Below are 17,396 nucleotides of genomic sequence, written 5' to 3'. Positions count from 1 at the left end.
GTGAGCGGTGGATGTCCATCTGGGGCACTGGCCCTGCCCCCCACGGCAGCCGGGCCGCTGTGACCTGCCCCCAGACCACAGGCCTGGCCGGAGCCTCAGGCAGCTGGGCTTGGGACGGGAGACAGGGGGCAGTGGGGAGGACACCTGGCTCCAGCACCCCACATCATCCATCACACCCCCCCAGGGTTTCAGGGGCTGTGGGCAGCGGGGCTGCAGACCGCTTCTGCGGGGGGTGCTTCCCCTCTTAGCTCCCCCCACGCAGGGAGCCATCCAGAGTGTGCCGGTACCCCGAAATGATTTTTCTTGCTAAATGGCACTTAATTGTTCACGTAGGGAGGCTGGCGGTGGGTGGGCAGGTGGAATCTTGATTTTTCAAGAAGCTTAAGGATGGTGAGTCCATCTACTGGGTCCCACACTTGGTACTCTTTGGGCTGTGGACGGGGAGGCTCTGGCCGGGCCCCTCGTGCTGGCCCACCATCTTGGTCCCCTGCAGTGAACTCCAGCTGTCCTTGGAGGAGCCAGTCGAGACCGCCATCCTCCTGAGCCTGGTGGGGGTCGGGAGCATCGTGGCGAGCCAGTGGCCTACGGTCCTGCAGGACAACGCGATGCGGGCCCGGGTCCTGTGGGAAAGTGAGTGGTTCCGGCCCTGCTGTGCAGTCCTGCAGCCATGAGGCCTCCTGGGGCCTGCGAGGGGTGGATGGCCCATCTCAGGGCTGATTTCTTCTCTAGATCTGTTGGCGGTTGGCAGGCCGATCGGGAGAACAACCCGCCTGCTTCAGGAGGTGGGAGCCAGTGAAGCTGCCCACCATGGTAACTAGCAATGGCCTCTCCTCCTCCAGCCCCTCGGGTCTGGGGTTGGGGGACTCTCACTCTTCCTGTTTCTGGGGACCCTCAGCCTCTGACAGCCCATAGCCCGTGCGAAATCTGGCATCCAGTATTTTTAGGGAGAAACACGCAAATGACTAGAACATCTTTATCTTCAAAAGGCTCAGGTCCTCACACCCTGAAAAGCCCCCCGGGGCGCTCTTGGGGAGGAAGCCCACCCACTCCTCCAGTGCAAATGAAACCCTAATGTCCACGTGTAGCGACAGCGCCCACGTGGATTCTGGTGTGAAAAACCCGAGTGCAGCACGCTGACGCGAGAATCTGCTGTAACTAAGAAAGAGTTAGCCTAGCTCATGAGGTCTTCAAATACAGAGTGCAGAAGAGCCTAAAGTTTAAAATCCCATGGTCCACAGTGCCAGGGAGGTCGTGGCCAAACAATAAATGCTTGTTGAATGAGCGAGTGAGTGCATGAGTGAGCCAAGTGTGTGTGTGCATAAGTGAATGTGTGTGTGAGTGAGCAAGTATGGGAGTATGTGTATGAGCAAGTGTGTGAGTGGGTGTGTGAGTGAGCGTGTAGGAGCAAGTGTGTGAGAGTGTGTGAGTGAGGGAGCAATCGCACGGGCAAGCGGGTGAGGGTGGCCTGTGGCCCGCGGCGTCCACACCTGGGCAGTGCTGGAAGGCAGGGCCTGGCACCATCCCCTCCGTCGGGCTGGCCCCAGGTGTATGTCCCCCTGAGCCTGCATCGCGCGCCCATCTGCTCTCCCCAGACGAGTCCCTGCACGCCTGGAAGGACCGGCCGGCGGCACTCCGGCCGCAGCTGCAGGGCTCCGAGCGGCTCCCCATCACCCTCAACACGGTCCTGTATGGGCTGCCGCACCAGGCCATCGTGTGAGGGGCGCCCGGCCCACTCCCAGGCGCCTTCAGCCTCCTCCTGAGACCCCTGCCAGGCTGCGCAGCGGAGCCCCCACCCCGTTCTGCACAGGGCAGCGCGTGCCCGTCTCCACCGTGAAGCCAGGGCCCCGTGGTGGGGGGTGGAGAGTCCCTGGGGGCGGGTGGGGGTACCTGGGCCCACCCCACAGCTGCCTGGACCCCGGGCCCCTTGCTTCTCCAGGCTCTCCCTGGGGCCCCAGGCCTCCATGCCTTTGCTCCTAATGAGGACACGGGTCTGTCCAAGTGCTTCAATAAACAGCTTCATCACCTCCGAGCTGTGTTTCTGTGCCCCCAAAGTAGGGACCGTCCTGGTTCTGCCCCCCGCCTGGCGCAGATGCCAGCACATCCAAACTCACAGGGAGGGTGTGGCCACGACCTGAGCCCCCAGGCGTCCCTGCCCCAGCTTTCCACCTGGGAGTGGGACTCACATTCCGGGTAGAGGTGACTGTGTGTTCAGGACGCCCGGGGGCCCAGCCCGGGACCTCACCCATTGGCCCCGTGGGGCTTTGCCAAAGGGGTGGGAAGGGCTGGGGTGTCCACTGCAAATGCCTTGCTGGCATGGCTGGCGTGGGACTCGGCAGCCCTGATGTCCCGGCCCCGTGGCAGAGGCGGCCTGGTCTGTGCTCCGACAGCTGCAGGGCAGACCCAGCTCCGCAGGGCTGTGGGGACCCGGAGGGGACAGGCTGGTGGCAGGGGCAGGCAGAAGAACCAGCAGGGAGACTGGGGCCAAGACCTCGTTTCCCCTGAATCGAGGGACCGGAAATGCAAAGCAAACACGCCAGGAATCCTTGGTCTCCCATGTGTCTCTGGAAGGAACCTAAAGCGGTGCAGCCCTTCTGGAAAAGAGCTTGGCAGGTTTTCATAACTGCGTGTGCAGTTAGCACCTGAGCCAGCCTCTGCATGGATCCCAGAGGAACGGAAATTTAGGTTCACACAAAAACACCCGCATGAATGTGTCTGCCAGCTTCATCCCATTAGAGCAAAAACTAGAACCAACCCAAAGGCCTCCACCTCAAGTGGTTAAGCAGACAGCGCCTTTACTTGCTGGAACGCCCATGATGGAAAGGAAGCCACCCGTGGCTGGATTGGACCTCAAGGGCATCGTGTTGAGTGGAGAAGCCAACACCAAGAAGATCATCCACTGTGATGTCGTTCACACAACATCCTCCAAGCTCAGAACAGCAGAGAGAACAGGGCCCACGGAAGCCTTGGGGCAAAGCGGATTCTGCACCCTGGCTGTGACAGAGCCACAGATCTACATGTGGGAGAACACTGCGCCGTGCCCTGCCACGCACAGACATGCACACACAGACACACAACAGACAGACATACAGACACGGACACACACAAACACGTGGGCACACACAAACACAGAGAAACAACACAGACATACAGGCACACACACATAGACACAGAAACTACACACAGACACACGTCACACAGACACACAACAGACACAGACATACAGACATGAACACACACAAACACAGGGAAACAACACAGACACACACACACACATAGACACAGAAGCTACACACAGACGCACGTCACACAGACACCCCGTGGCGGGGCCTGCAGCACGCGGGTCCGCCCAGTCGCAGCTCCAGCCCGGGCTCCGGGTTTGCCTGCGCTGTTTCTGCAGCTTCCTGTGAATCTATAATTAATTCACCATAAGAAGTTTTTTAAGAGCTCATTTTTGATTATATTGAGGTGACAAGTCCCCTCTTTTATGTTTGATTTTTTTCTTTTCTTCAAACATATACGCATATTTGTTCCCGTTTTCTTTTTTCTTTTTTTTCAAAAAAGCGCTAATGACCAGGGAATAAATTCAAATGGAGCAGCGTTGGAAATACGAGCTTCCCTCTAGAAAGATGCTGGCACCGACCCAGACAACAAGGATAAAAGCTTCTGGAAATACTTCATCCGCGCAGAGTCACATTTTTCACCTGCTGCTGTGCCTCTCCTGTGAGAAATGTGAGTGCTGTTCCGTGTAGCCGGGGCTTCAGTCGCCCTCTGAGTTATGTGCCGGCAACATGACAAATCACAGTATCAATTAGCTGCTGTAACACAAGTGGCATTCTGTAATATATTCAAGCACGAAAAACTGCTTAGGTGAAATTTATGTAACCCTAAAAACTATAAGGAGAGAAAAGATCACTTGGAATTTATTGGTAATAATAGGAGACAATGTAATTCCAACAGTGCACAGCCCTTTGAGAAAGGGCGGCCAGGCCTGCAAGCTGTGAGTGTTCCAGAAAGGACGCAGAGGGGTGACGGGGCGCCCCGGGCGCCGGGGCGGGGGCAGCGTCCCCTGGAGATCCCCGCCCTGCCCCCACCCAGCCTCCCCCTTCCTGAGCAGCAGTTGGCTCGGGGCCAGCCTGGGCTCCAGAGTCCAGACCAGCTCCCCGACCTTGAGCTGGTCGTCCTGGAACCCCGGCCTCCCCGGACAGCGCGGCGCCCAGGACGCGGCGGGGTCGGGGGGGCTCCCAGCAGCCGGGGTTGGGACCGATCGGTTTCTGTTAGTCAATCACCTGCTTCAAAGTTCAACTTGCTTTCTGAATTTACATCTTGGAAATAGTGGTTTCCATATTTTTAAAATACGGAGTTTCTTTTAGCAGTATGCTTTATTGTAGGAAATTTAGGGGGAAATTAAAGGGAGAAAAGCACTGATTTTCTGTTTCCTACAGCGAGCTCCTGGTGTTTTCACACTTGGTAAAGGCCTTGTCATTTTGAGATGTTAGTCAGAATCTTGCTCAAAACCTTCCTACCCTCAGACAGGCTGCCTGCAAACACGACAGTTCCAGTGCCCCGGGATGAGGGCCACTGGGTTGGGGGGATCTCTGAATGGGTGAGGAGCCCAGGGTCCCCCTCATGGCTGGGGGTCTGGGGGCTGTGGGCTGTGGAGCCGGGCCAGCCCGGGCAGGGGGCTCCCATTCTTATGATCTGCCCGAGGGGTGGTCCCAGCTCCCCCCTCCCACCCCCCACCCCCCGGGCAGCACCCTTTTGCTCATGGAATCCCACAGAACAGCATCACCAGGCACAGACCAAGGTCCGTCTCCCAGGACGTGGCCCCTGCTTTCACCTCGAGGGAGATCCGGGCCTCCGTCTGTCCTGGCCCAGAGCTCGCCCGTCTGCGTGAGGGCACCTGCCTTGGTCCTCTCCAGAGGGCAGGCCTACGGTTCCAGCTGGGTCCCCTGTCCCCCAGGGCCTCCAGCACCTGGGCCCACCTTCCTCTCCCAGCAGTTAATTCCCTCTCACAGCTCAAACAGCCCTTCTGGGTTGATTGGGATTAAGAAATTAGGTGGGTTAATAAAGCTAAAATGTTCACAGACTCTTGTATATAAATTTCTATTAAGTTCCCTCATTCAACACTGGTCTCTAATAGTTTAATTTCTGTATTAAATAATTAAAACTCTATTTTCAATTGCTGTGAACAATTGTTTTCCTTAATGATCTTCCTGGAGGAGCCAGTAATTTTATATCTTGTAAAAATGATTAACTGGCATCATTATCCCATATGTCTGAAATATAACCCAGCAACTTCAAGAAAGGCCATTTGTATTCAATTAATGCTCCCTTGCATTAAGACATACAATATTACTTCACGTCCTCTCATTTTATTATGACGATGATGGAGATAGAAACAACCAGTCTCATTATCCCATTTCCAACAGAGAAATCAATTTTCAGCACGTCTCTGCCCTTACAAAGAAGAAGGCGGCGTGGTTCCTGGGGAGCGGCCGCTGCAAACTCCCTCCAGGTGGCAGCCCAACTGAGGGGTCTTCCCCTGGACCAGGGGCTTCTCCGCGGGCAGCCCTTCTGGCGCTCTGGGAGGGGCCCGTGACCTTAGCCTCCCAGGGGTTGTCCCGGAGGGGAGGGGGCTGCCTGCCCCTCCCCTCCACCCAGCATCAGTCTGGCCCCCCAGGGTCCCCACGCCCAGAAGGGGGTCTCCTGAGAGACAGCTCTGCTCCCGGGACCTGTGTTGGCCTTGGATGGACCGTGCCCTGACGTGGAATTGGAGGGGCTGGGGGACTCCCTGCAGTGAGCAGCCTCTTTGTCAGGGTGATTCAAGGGACGTGCCCTGCCTCGCCACTCAATCAAGGGTGCTGGCGGCCAGGATAATCTAATTGTTTGACGTTTTTATCACAATTCATTGAGACAGAGGCAGATGACTAGATTAACACCCCGTGCTGTTGGCTAATGGCCGGGATGGAGCTGATGGGGAGCTCTTAAATTCTCTTATTACAGGTTTTAATTCTGTGACACACGGCGAGAGGTGGCAGCAGGACAATAGGGTGGAGCTTCCTCGGCCCAGAGCCCTGGGATCGGGGTGCCCCCACACCCTCCCTGTTCTTCTGGGCACCTGCTCTGAGCCAGGCTCTGGGGTAGGGGTTCTGGGGGCAAACAGTCCGGGGGGGGGGGACCAGGGGCCTCCCTGCCTGAGCCCTAGGACCCCCGCGCCCGGGAACCATGCTCTGACAGGTTGCTCAGCTCTCGGGCTCAGAACCGCCCCTGGAAGAAGCTGCGGCTGGAGCCCCCAGACTCAGGGATGCCAGGGGCCAGCGTCTCGGGGGCAGTTTGGGTGGAATTTCTTTGACCAGTGAGTTGACCATCTTTTCATGTATCTAGTGGCAGCTTGGGTCTCCTGTTCTCTGCCTCAGAGGCCAGGAATAGAGCCGGCAGGCAGGGACCCCCCGGGGACTCTGCTGGAACACCTGGTGAGGTGGACATGGGGGGCCCAGGCGTCTGTCCTCCACAGGGCCAAGTGGCTGTTCTACAGAGGGCTTTTGGTTTACTGTTCCATTAAAGTGAAAGTGAAAGTCACTCAGTCGTGTCCAGCTCTCTGCGGCCCCATGGACCACACACAGTCCAAGGAATTCTACAGGCCAGAATACTAGAGTGGGTTGCCATGGGCTCCTCCAGGGGATCTTCCCGACCCAGGGATCGAACCCAGGTCTCCCACGTTGCAGGTGGATTCTTCACCAGCTGAGCCATGTAAGTCATGCATACTATCTGGTGGAGGACACTGGAGGCGGGCAGGGGGGGCTGCCATCCAGAGGATCTTGGGGGGCCACCTCCAGGGATCTGTGGGGCCAGCAAGAGCCCCTCCCCAGGGAGGCGCAGGCCTCTCGGGGGGCAGCTGTACTGGACGAGCCTGGGTCTGGGCGGGGGCTGGGACAGTGGGGACAGTCCCCAGGCAGGCAGTGGAGGCGGGGCATGGAGGGGGACAAGCCTGGGGAGGGGGGCGTGTCTGACCTCCACCGCTGCGGCCAAGGACCATGTCAGGATGGCGTCTGTAGTGATGGAAGCTGTCACACCTGACCCCTGACCCCGGGAGTGATGGGGCAGTGACAGGTGATGGGGACAAGTTTCAGGAGCCGGGACAAGTGAGGAGAGCTAGGTGTGGCCACAGGTGCGGCCGTCTGCTGAGGGCTGGCATCCTGGAGCAGGCTGCCCTCCGAAGGCTCCCACCCTGGCTGCCAATCGGCCCTCCAGCCGCTCAAAACAGGCTAGTTTGGATTTTCCCGAAAACAGTGCAGACATCATCCTTAGGGCCGAAATCTCAGCATTTAAGTAAAAGGGGGAAGAAGATTTGTATGCAGCCTGAACCACCTTCTGCTGGCCTGGCCGTGGCCTCCAAGTCCCAGGGCTCTCGGGCCTCAGCATCTGAGTTCCCCGACTACCCAGGTGTCCCGGCTGCAGGGTCAGTATTACAAAGCTACCAATCACCCCCTGACTTGCTGGCTCCGGAGCCAGTTTGGATATGCAGTGAGACGTTAAGATAAAAACAAACGATATTAAAAAAACACACACACACACAAACGATCTTGCCCAGACTCAGGGCTCCGATCAGCTGGAGGACAGCAGCCTGGTCCTGACCAGAGCTGCCCCAGGCAGGGCATGGAGGGGCCAGATCCGGGGGGCTGTCCTCCTCCGACGCACCCCCCGTCATGCCCCCTTGCAGCCTTCTTGCCCTGCAGCCCACGATCAGGGTGCTTCCATGCCTGCCCCTCGTGGCCTTCAGCCTGCCTCTCTAGCTGACTCTGCAGTCCGCTGGAGGAGCTTGTAGCCGCTCACATGGCACCCCCCACCGCGGGCCGGAGCTCCGCCGCTGGCCCGCAGGTCCTCCCCAGCCTCTCCAGGCACGAGCAGTAACCGAGGAGGCTGTCCTGCTGCAGGGACCAGCCCCGAGTCCTGGCATGCTCCTTGGACCCCAGGCAGGCCTCGCGGTGAACGTCCCGCATGGGGGTAGCAGGGTGGAGACTCAGGAGGGCCCCAGCTGAGAGCGGAGAGGCTCCTGAATGAGCCCGGGGCTGCGGCCCAGCAGGTCTGGGGCCCTCGGGTCCAGTCAAGGGGGCTTGCTCAGAGGAACCGCACGTCATGAGCACCCCATGGCCAGAACCACCTCGCCTGCTGACCGCACCGCGCAGCCGCCCCTGGGACTCCAGCTTCCTCTGCCCCTGTCGCTAGTTTTGCTGACAGACCCGCAGTCAACAGGGCGGGAAAAGACGGTTCTCGAGCTCAAACAGACGCAGGCCGGCCTCATCCGTCCTGACCAACAGCCAGTCAGCTCCCAGGATGTGGACCTTTGATGTTTGAGTTAATAAAAGGAATCATGTACACAGGAAACACGGGGAAGAAGTGGACACTGGACACTGCGAGAAGGAAGGAAGGCACCATATGCCCTCTCCCTCCTCCGCGGGCCCCGCCCCTCCTCCAAGTCCCTCCCACTTCTCAAGCTCCACTCCCTCCTCCAAGTCCCTCCCCTTCCTCCATAGGCTCCGCCCCTCCCCAAAGTCCCTCCTACTTCTCCACAGGCCCCACCCCTCCCCCAAGTCCCTCCCACTTCTCAGGCTCCACTCCCTCATCCAAGTCCCTCCCCCTCCTCCACAGGCTCCGCCCCTCTTCCAGGTCCCTCCCACTTCTCAGGCTCCACCCCCTCCTCCAAATCCCTCCCTCTCCTCCACAGGTTCTGCCCCTCCACCAAGTCCTTCTGCTTCTCTGCAGGCTCCGCCCCTCCTCCAAGTCCCTCCTCCTCTGCAGGCTCCGCCCCTCCACCAAGTCCCTCCCCCTCCCCCACAGGCTCCGCCCCTCTCCCAGGTCCCTCCCACTTCTCAGGCTCCACCCCATCCTCCAAGTCCCTCCCTCTCCTCCACAGGTTCTGCCCCTCCACCAAGTCCCTTCTGCTTCTCTGCAGGCTACGCCCCTTCTCCAAGTCCCTCCCCCTCCTCTGCAGGCTCCTCCCCTCGTCCACAAGCTCTTCCCCTCCCCCAAACCTCTTCCTCCTCCCCAGGCCACACCCCTTACCCGGGCTCCCCCTCCTCTCACAGGCTGTTCCCCCTCCCGCGCAGGCTCCTCCCCAGGGCAGGGTTTGGTGCCGTGGCTGCTTATGAGATTTTTCTCTGGATAAGTGTCCATATATTTAACGATGAAATGACAATCTATTTAATGAAATGATGGCACATTTTCCCCAAGTGCTATTATATTAGAAATGCTGTCAGAGCAGGCGGCCCCCATCGTGCTCGTTTTCGCGGATGTCTCACACTTCACACACAGCCCCGGCCCGGGTTGCTGTTCTCCCAGGAGACAAGCAGTCTGTTTACTTCGGTGAAACTATTGATACCTGCTTTGTGAATAATGTGCGGTCGCTCCCGTAACTTGGTCGTGTCTCTGTTTTCAGAGCAGAGAAATCAATATATTTACTAGATCCCAGCACCGATCATTTAGCCCTCCAGTCCCCGCGTCTGACTCGGGCCATCATGGACGAGGAGGTGAGTCAAGGTTCACGGCCACAATTTGGTTTCTTTTTGCTTCTTTGTGCCTTTCTGTCACTTTTTAACTCTTAAGGACTTTGGTGCCGGGTTTGTCCTCAGAACAGCTTGTAGCTTCCACTGTTACCAACTGTGGCTCTGAGTTGGACCTCAGAGGCCTTACAGTCTGGTCACACACGTCTGTAGGTCACCTGCAGACTGCCTGGTTGGCAGGGATGCCCCCACCTTCCTCACCTGGACCTCACAGGTCTCCATGTTGTGTCCTAGCCAGAGGAAGACTAAACAAGCAGAAAAGCAGACCGGATGACAAAGGGGAAGAACGGGGGGCAACCACAGGTGAGAAGCGAGGCAGGACACGGCACACCAGGGCACGGAAGACCAGCAGCACTGCTGGAACCACGCCCGTCGGCAGGATGATCTCGAGAACCTCCAGATCTGCTCAGGGGCCCAGAGGGACTCATCCCAGCACGGTCACCAGGTTTGCACACGTACCCCGCCTTCCTCCCAGTACAATTGCTAAAGGTGGAAAATTGGGAAAACCCAAGGCGCTGGCATATAGACTGTGGGACACCCACAAAACTGCTTGCGATCCTGGGTCCTGCCCAGTGGTGCCATGCGGGTGCCGGGACACAGGTTGGGTGGGCAGAGGGGCCTGGACTGGAGAGCATGTGAGTTAGTTCTGGGTGGGGGTCTTACACAGAGAGACCGCCCACTTGTGGCGTCTTTCATACACTCGGTGCTTAGGGGTCATGTCCCCGGGGACCGGGGTAGTGCTGGCCCCGCAGGTGCTCAGGCTGCGGTCGTGCGGGAGAGCGAAGGGTTTAGCGGAAAGGAGGCCGGTCACGCCGCGGGGTGCGCGCTGAGCCGTGGCAGACGGCTCCTGTCTTCACTGGGTTCAGTGTTTCACAGCTGGTGTCTGTCACCCTCATGACCAGAAGAAAAGCTCTGTTTGAGACAAAATTGCTTTCCACCCAGGTTTTTGTCAACTGTCATTTCTCCAAAGATGCCAGGAACGCCGCCCTGGCCTGAGGCCATCAAAGACACCTTGACAGCAGAACCAGGATCCAAATTCTGCCGTCAGTCCGCCTCCACCGCGGCCGGAGCCCGCGGGGCCCAGGGAGCACCCAGCCTGCGCCCCGCGAGCCTCGCACCCTCCTTTGTGCACGGGAGCCCGTGTGCCCGGGACACCTGCTAAGTGTCTGGGACCCCCCGCATGTGCAGGACTCCCCCTGTGTGCCTCGGACCCCTCCCCCATGAGCCCAGGACACCCGCTGTGTGCCCGGGACCCCCACGGGCAAGGCAGGAGGAACTCTGGCCGGGAAGGTGGATTAACTTCCTGAGGTGAATTAAATTAGGCACAACCTCTTGGGACCCTTTGTAGGAAGAGGCAACCAGGCTGTGGAACGCAAGCTCACAGATCCCGCAGACCAAACTTCGTAATGATGTCACAGGCCGCCAGCCCCTGGGGGTGCCCGCACCCCTACCCCATGGCATAGGGGTTTGGTGGCCTGGCAGCTGCACAGCTTTGAAGCCCTTAGGAGGCTTGGGGTAGACAAGCCTCTGGGCCCAGCTCACTGCCTCCCTAGCCCTGTGAGACCCATTTCCCAGATGGGGGTTGGCCAGGCAGTGGGCAGCCTGGGCTGGGGATCAGAAGCCCCCCAGGCATTGCAGGAGGCATGGGGTGCTCTTTGCCTCACATGGCAGACACGTTCCTCAAAGTCGGGGAACTGCTGTCCCCATTGAGGAGCCTAGAGGAGAGGTGCCAGCCTGCGGCAGACACCAGCCCTGACCTGTGCGCCTGTGGAGAGGCTTTCCTTCCACCCAGGACCCCTGCCTGCCGCCCCCTCCCCCCAGAACGGGGCGGGGACCTCAACGTGCTTCCCTGAAACCCTTCCTGGTCCAGCCAGCTGCCCAGTGACCCTTTAAAAGTGTGAATAGTTGCCCATCAGCGGCAGATCTTCCCCTGGAGATGACCCCCGCCTTCTGGGATGGTCCTTGGGGCGGCCCCGCCCCAGCTTCCACCCCCTCATGGGTCTCCGGGAAGCAGGCCCTCCCCCAAGTAGCCGTTGGGCGCCTTGGGGACTGTGCAGGGGTCACCCTGTCAATAACGCCGACGTACATGTGTCGGGCTCAGTCGTTAACTGGCCTCCTGTCTGCCGCCTCTACCCCAAGAGGCATTTTAATAAAGACCTGGGGATACGTGGACGCTCCGGGCCTGAGCGCCAGACCCCGCCCGCGGCGGGAGCAGAAGATAGCATCAGTGCAGCCCCCTGCCTCGGCCAACGACATCGGCGGGGCCCAGGCGTGGGGGTGACGCTGGTCACAGCACAGCTGGACCCTCACCTGCCAGCAAGCCCCCACGGCATCCAGAGCAGCCTGGAGAGCAGCCAGAAGCCCTTCCGGAAGCGTCCACTTGGCCAGCGCTGTCCGAGCCATCCTGGGAGCACAGCGAACAGGCTGGAGCCGATGCCCTAACACAAATCTTGCGCTAGGCGCCCAATTAGCGCGTTTGGCACGCGGTCAGACCCCCGGGAGAGCAGCCCCGGAGAGAGATCATTACGCGACTGCGCGTCTGGTGCGGGGGTCCGGGGCGGGGGGCCTGGGATGAGCTTGGGGCTGATTTATGGCCGCCCTGTCTTTGTCCTTCCCTGAAGGAGACACGAGTCTTGGGACCCCGAGGAGCGCTTCTGAGGCGCCATGCGGCTGCACCTCCTCCTCTGGGCTCCTTTGCCTGGCTCCAGTTTTCACAGGCACGGGGTGGGGAGTGATTTCCAGCTCATGTCAGAACATTCTGGGTGCGTGCCTCAGCTGGACCCCTCCAGGGAGGGAGTGGGAGCCGCACTCCTGGGGGCTGGAGCCCCTTCCCAGCCCCCCCCCCCCCAACCCCGGCCCAGCCTGGATGTGGCTGCGAGGGACTGGGGGCCACAGGTCTCCAACAAGAGCCGAGCACCACCCAGAAGCAGAAAGCAGAGCAAAATGGCAACCCCAGAAAGGTGCCGGAGCTGGGGGCCCGCGGGCCTGGAGTGGACGGGGGAGGTTGAGGGGCAGGTTTGTCCATGTCTTTGGCGTGGACCAGACCCGCATGGGCGGTTCCCTCCTGAGCCCCCGATACTCGGCCGGTGAGGCGTTCATCCAGCCATTCCTTCACTCGAGCTCTTAGCAGCCTGGGCCCCTGGTGGATCAGAGCCTGTCCTGGACCAAGAACCTTGCAGGACCTTGGAAATGAGGAGGTGACCCAGCCTCGGTGCCCGTTGGACGTTCACGTGGAAAGTGTGAGGGGGTGGGTAGCGGGCCTGGGGGCGGGGCCCCGGGGAGGGAGGAAGGAAGCCCAGGTGGGCGGGGTCGCGGGGGTGTGGCCAGCGCCGCCCAGTACAGGGACGGAGAGGCTGAGGCCGGGCCTGCCCATCAGATGGGGCGCCCTGCTGAGCCCAGGTGCACCAGTCAAGGAGACTGCAAGGTGCCACCCTCTTAAGAAGCTGCCTGAGAAGAGCCTGAAAACAACTGGGCCTACGTCAGTGGAGGGTGGACGTCTGTTCGTACGTGGGCACCTCCCAGCAGGCACGAGAGGCTTGAGGCCATGTGCCCCCGGGAGGGAGTGACCCAGAGTCGTGAGGTCAGGTGACGTGCGGCCCTGCACAGCCGCAGGTCCTGGGAGGCCACGTGGTCACAGCCGCCCTGTTTCTGTTGGACGGGTGAGCAGTCTCAACCTGGCGACTGGGCGCTTCTTTCAGAAGGAAGGTGAGGCCCGCACACAGCATGGTGAGAGAGGCGGGGGTCTGCAGACAAGAAGGAATAGTGTGGTTCTGTGCACTGATCTGGGGATGTTCCTACGTGTATCAAGACGCATAACTTTGAAAGAAGTACAGGAGCTGGAGAAGGGGAACTGGGGCGCGGGGAGGGGCTCTGCAGGGGGGAGACGCCCACCTGTCCCTGGATGGGGGCGGGGCTTCAGCCCAGAGAAGCCGGAGCCTCGCAGCGCAAGGGGGAGGGGTGGGAGCTCCTCGCAGGTCCGGGAGCCCTGGCGTTGTCCAGGCCGCCTCCTGCCGGGAAGGGGCGGGTAGCCCGGGCCCCTCGGCCTTTGCTCCCTGGTCTCTGCCGCTTCCTTTACAGACCTGCTGGGCCCCTCCCACCTGCCAAGGGTCTTGCCAGCATCTTCCCAGGGAAGGTGCTTGGCTCAAAGCCCCGTTCAGGGACCCCCCCACACGCCCATGGTGTCTGACACTTGAGTATAGGGATCTCCCTGGGGGAGCCCAGGCTTTGGGAAAACCCTCTGAAGCCTGGAACTGGGTTCATGTTCGTTTCTTGGCCCTGTAGCACTTAGCCACCTGGGTGCCCCAGCCATGAGGGGCCCTTGCAGCCAGGTGCCCACTTGACGGCAGGTGCATCAGTGTGGAGGGGCTCAGAGCGGACGGAGCAGAGTGAGCCTCAGGACGAGGACAGCCAGCGGACGGTAGTCCGGGGAGTGGTGGAGGGCAGGGCGGCAGCAAAGGGACCGGTGTGGGGTCAGAGGGGAGGGGGCCGCTGGGGCCTGGGTCTGAGGCTTACTGGTCATCTCATGGGGATTAGACCCAAGCGGAGTATGGGGGGCAGGACTGGGCTACAAGCAGCGGGGAGAGGGTGGGTCGGGCCGGCGCCCCGCTGGGCCTCCTCTCCGTGGCCCCCGTACCCCGCCCCCCCGCCCAGGCCCAGGCGCACCCTCAGCCTGGGTGAGGTGACCCTTTAGGCAGTCACCCTGCGGGTGGCGCTGGGGGTCAGCGGAGCGGAGCGGGCAGGGGTTCCGCCAGCTGCCTTTCCGGGGTCGGCCAGGCGAGGGCACCAGCGGGACAGGCCCGGATGTTTGCGGGGAGGATTGGGGTTTGCGCTCACCCAGCTCCCTTCAGCGTATGCAGAACCAGGGAGCCCCTCCAGCAGCACAGGCGCCCATCAGGCGGCCTCTCCGGCTCCAGGGCCCCGGGGGCCACGCCACCCGACATCCCTGCGCCCCCAGCTGGCAGGCACTGAGTTCTCTTGACCCACCAACCCCTGGTGAGCAGCCCCCTGACTCCGCCCCCAGGTGCAGTCTCCTTCTCTTGCTCTCGGAGGTCGAGGACTGGTCCCACGTGAGAGGACAAAGCCAGGGTCCTTTGCCCTTTGCAGGGAGCCATCGAAGAGGCGTGCTTGGGGCAAGGGGCAGCTCCACGACTTACCAGCCCCTCAAAATGAAAAATCTTCATCCGTTTGCCAACTTCAGAGCTATCTGCGTGGTTGGAGACGGGAGCCAAGCTCCTTTCAGAGACAAACCTCTTTCCTCCCCTCCGTCCCCCGGCCCCGCGCCTGCCAGGCTCCGACCCAGTCCTGGCTAGGACACCGGCTGGTCCTGGCTGGCCCTCCTGAGGGACCACCTTCCCTGACCTCCCTCTTCCCAGCCATCATTGGTCCCACCGTTCCTCTGCTGCACGGACTTGCGGGTTTTTGTTTATTGTTGAAGAAGAGGGCGGCAGAGGATGAGATGGTTAGATGGCATCACCCACTCAATGGACATGAATCTGAACAGCTGCGGGAGACCGTGGGGGATAGGGGAGCCGAGCCTGCTGCAGCCCATGGGGCCGCAAAGAGCCCGACGACTTGGCGACTGAACAACACCCAGTCGTGCCCGCCGGGGTGCAGGGTGGCGTTCGCTGTTCACGTGGCTCTCCCCGAGCGCGCCTGACAGGGAGCATGACCCGATAAATAAACGTGACTAAGTCAAGATCTCTGCCAAACCGCGAGCTCCGCATTTGCCCGCGACGTCAACGTGAGAGCGCGGCGAGGCGCACCGCCGCCTTCCTTAGCGGGGCTTCTCCTTCGGCACCAGGCGGGGGCATTGGCGGACCCGTCCGTTCCGGCGGAATCGGCTCGGGCGGCGCGACCCGAGGCGCTCCTTCCCCGCAGGATCCTCTCTCCCCTGGCCGACCCGGGGCGGGGAGGCGTTTCCTTCGGTCCTACCCGGGAGGGCGGCTCCCGGGAGCGCCGGAGGAGAAGGTGGGGCGGGGGCCAGGCGCCAAGCGGAGGCACGCAGCCCCGGAGTGCCCGGAGATGGCGGGCCGACAGGTGAAACAGGTTGAGCCTACACACCCGGAACTGGGGCGCTGGGGTCGGGGATGGTGGTGGGGGTTGTCCCGTGCCACCGCGTCCGGAAGGGTAGGCGGGCGGGCGTCTGGGGCTTGGGAACCCCGCGCGCGGGGCGGGACAGGGCGCGTGGACAGGGCACCGAGACACCCTCCGCCAGACAGCATGGAGAAGCATGGAGAAGCAGCTGCCCTCACCCCACTCTCGGCGCCCTCAACCCACTCTGGCCCCTCCAAATGGCACTCCGGCCCCCCCCATCCCGCACCCACGGCACCCAGCTCCCTGGAGAGCCAAGCACAGCCCCATTCGCGACCCCAAGCGTTCCGGCCGCAGCCCAGGGAGGGCCCCGGGGCGCAAGCTCCCCCGGGATGCAGGGGAGCGGGTCGGCACCGTTTCCTCGGAGGGAAGGAGGATGCAGAGGCCTGAGCCTGGGGGCTCGAGGAGCAGAGCGCGGCGCCCAGAGCGGCAGTGCTCCTCCTGCCACCGAACCAAGGTCTCAGGGAGGATAATGCGCCCTGTCGACCGTCCGGGCGCGCCACGCCTGGCCCGCCAAGAGGACTTCAGCCGCAGCAATCCAGAACCTGCTCCCCCCGGCAGTGTCGGGAGAAGGGGCCCGGCCCGCCCCTGACGCGGCCCCGCCCCAGTCCCTCTGGTCCCTCCCCCAAGTCCTGACCTCCCTCCCTGATCAGAGGCTTGGGAGGCCCGGCTGCCGCCTTCCAGGAGCCCAGAGGGGCCCAAACCCGGCAGAAAAGGATCCGCGGCTGCGCTCTCTCACATACGCTGTGCCCGAGGTAAGGGGCGCAAGCCAGGCCCGGGGCGGATCTCAGGGCTCAGCCGCCATAGTGAGCGCGGAGAAGCTCGGTTTCCGGGGTCTGGCTCGGCTGGTGCGGATCGCCTGCGGGGCAGCCGCACCCGGATCCCGCGAGTGCGGCCCGGCCAAGCAAGCGGGAAGAGAGAAACTCCCTTGCGCACGAGCTGCACCGCACACGAAGCCGGCCGGTATCACGCATGGTGGCGCGCCGCCCGGGACAGCACGGGGCGCGGGAGCCACCTAACGCCCGCCCAGGCCCGGCGGCCAGTGGCTTTCTTAGAGGCGATCTGGCGTAGGGACTCGCAGCACCACACTCGTAGAACTGCCCAAAACGAAAATGGAACCCTGGAGATCCCGGTACCAGGGGACGCTGGGTTCCTGCCCAGAGCCGAGAGGGCCGCTGTCGTTTGTGCCACCGAAATCCTGGCGGCCCGGGTGAAACGGGAAAGTCGTTGTTAACCAGCCGCACCAGGCCCTAGAAAGGCCGGCTGGCAGACACCGCAACCCGCCCCCCCTCCGACGAATCGGCGGCCGTCGGTTGGTACGCGTTCCCGTCACGTTCCCAACGGGCAGCGAATAATAGTAATAATCATCACTTAATAATATGTGACACCACCCAAGAGAACCAAGGAGGCAAGGTCCACGATTGTACTCGGCGCCTCTTCGGCGCCTGCTCTCCGCAGTTTACGGCGATCTTATTTGAACCTCCGCACAACCACCTACGAGGTGGGAGGAGTTCTCACCCCAGGACTACACCACGCGCCCGGCGCGCCAGTCAAAAGGCCGCGCTTCTGCCCGCGGCCCCGCACGCCCCGTGACCCGGACTCAGTCTGCCAGGGTCCCCGACCCCAGGCTCCGGCCGCGCTTCGCGAGGGAGCGACTGCGCGTAAGGTCCCGCGCGGCGTCCAGATCCGAGCTCCGGGTTCAGGTTGCCTCCCGGGAATGAGGTGCCACCGCGTGACCGGGAAATG

General features: G+C 61.5%; 1 protein-coding gene across 8 annotated transcripts in view; it reads left to right on the top strand.

The window, feature by feature from the left end:
• Positions 1 to 1,898, top strand: part of CFAP46 (cilia and flagella associated protein 46) — a 95,897-nt gene extending 93,999 nt beyond the window's left edge. For 6 of the 8 annotated variants that reach the window (XM_070781156.1, XM_070781153.1, XM_070781155.1 and 3 more), the window contains 3 exons: positions 494 to 630; positions 712 to 810; positions 1,593 to 1,897. In XM_070781156.1, coding sequence (XP_070637257.1) covers positions 494 to 630; positions 712 to 810; positions 1,593 to 1,717 — 361 coding nt within the window. In that variant the 3' untranslated portion in view covers positions 1,718 to 1,897. Of the gene's footprint in view, positions 1 to 493; positions 631 to 711; positions 811 to 1,592 lie in introns of all 8 variants that reach the window. The other 2 variants (XM_070781154.1, XM_070781157.1) reach the window with 2 other exon arrangements.
• The last annotated feature ends 15,498 nt before the right edge of the window (positions 1,899 to 17,396 follow it).

Source organism: Bos indicus, chromosome 26 (genome assembly GCF_029378745.1).
Source record: "Bos indicus isolate NIAB-ARS_2022 breed Sahiwal x Tharparkar chromosome 26, NIAB-ARS_B.indTharparkar_mat_pri_1.0, whole genome shotgun sequence".
Taxonomy (NCBI): Eukaryota; Metazoa; Chordata; class Mammalia; order Artiodactyla; family Bovidae; genus Bos; species Bos indicus.
The sequence above is the reverse complement of the archived record's forward strand: the minus strand, read 5'-3'. Positions and strand labels throughout refer to the sequence as shown.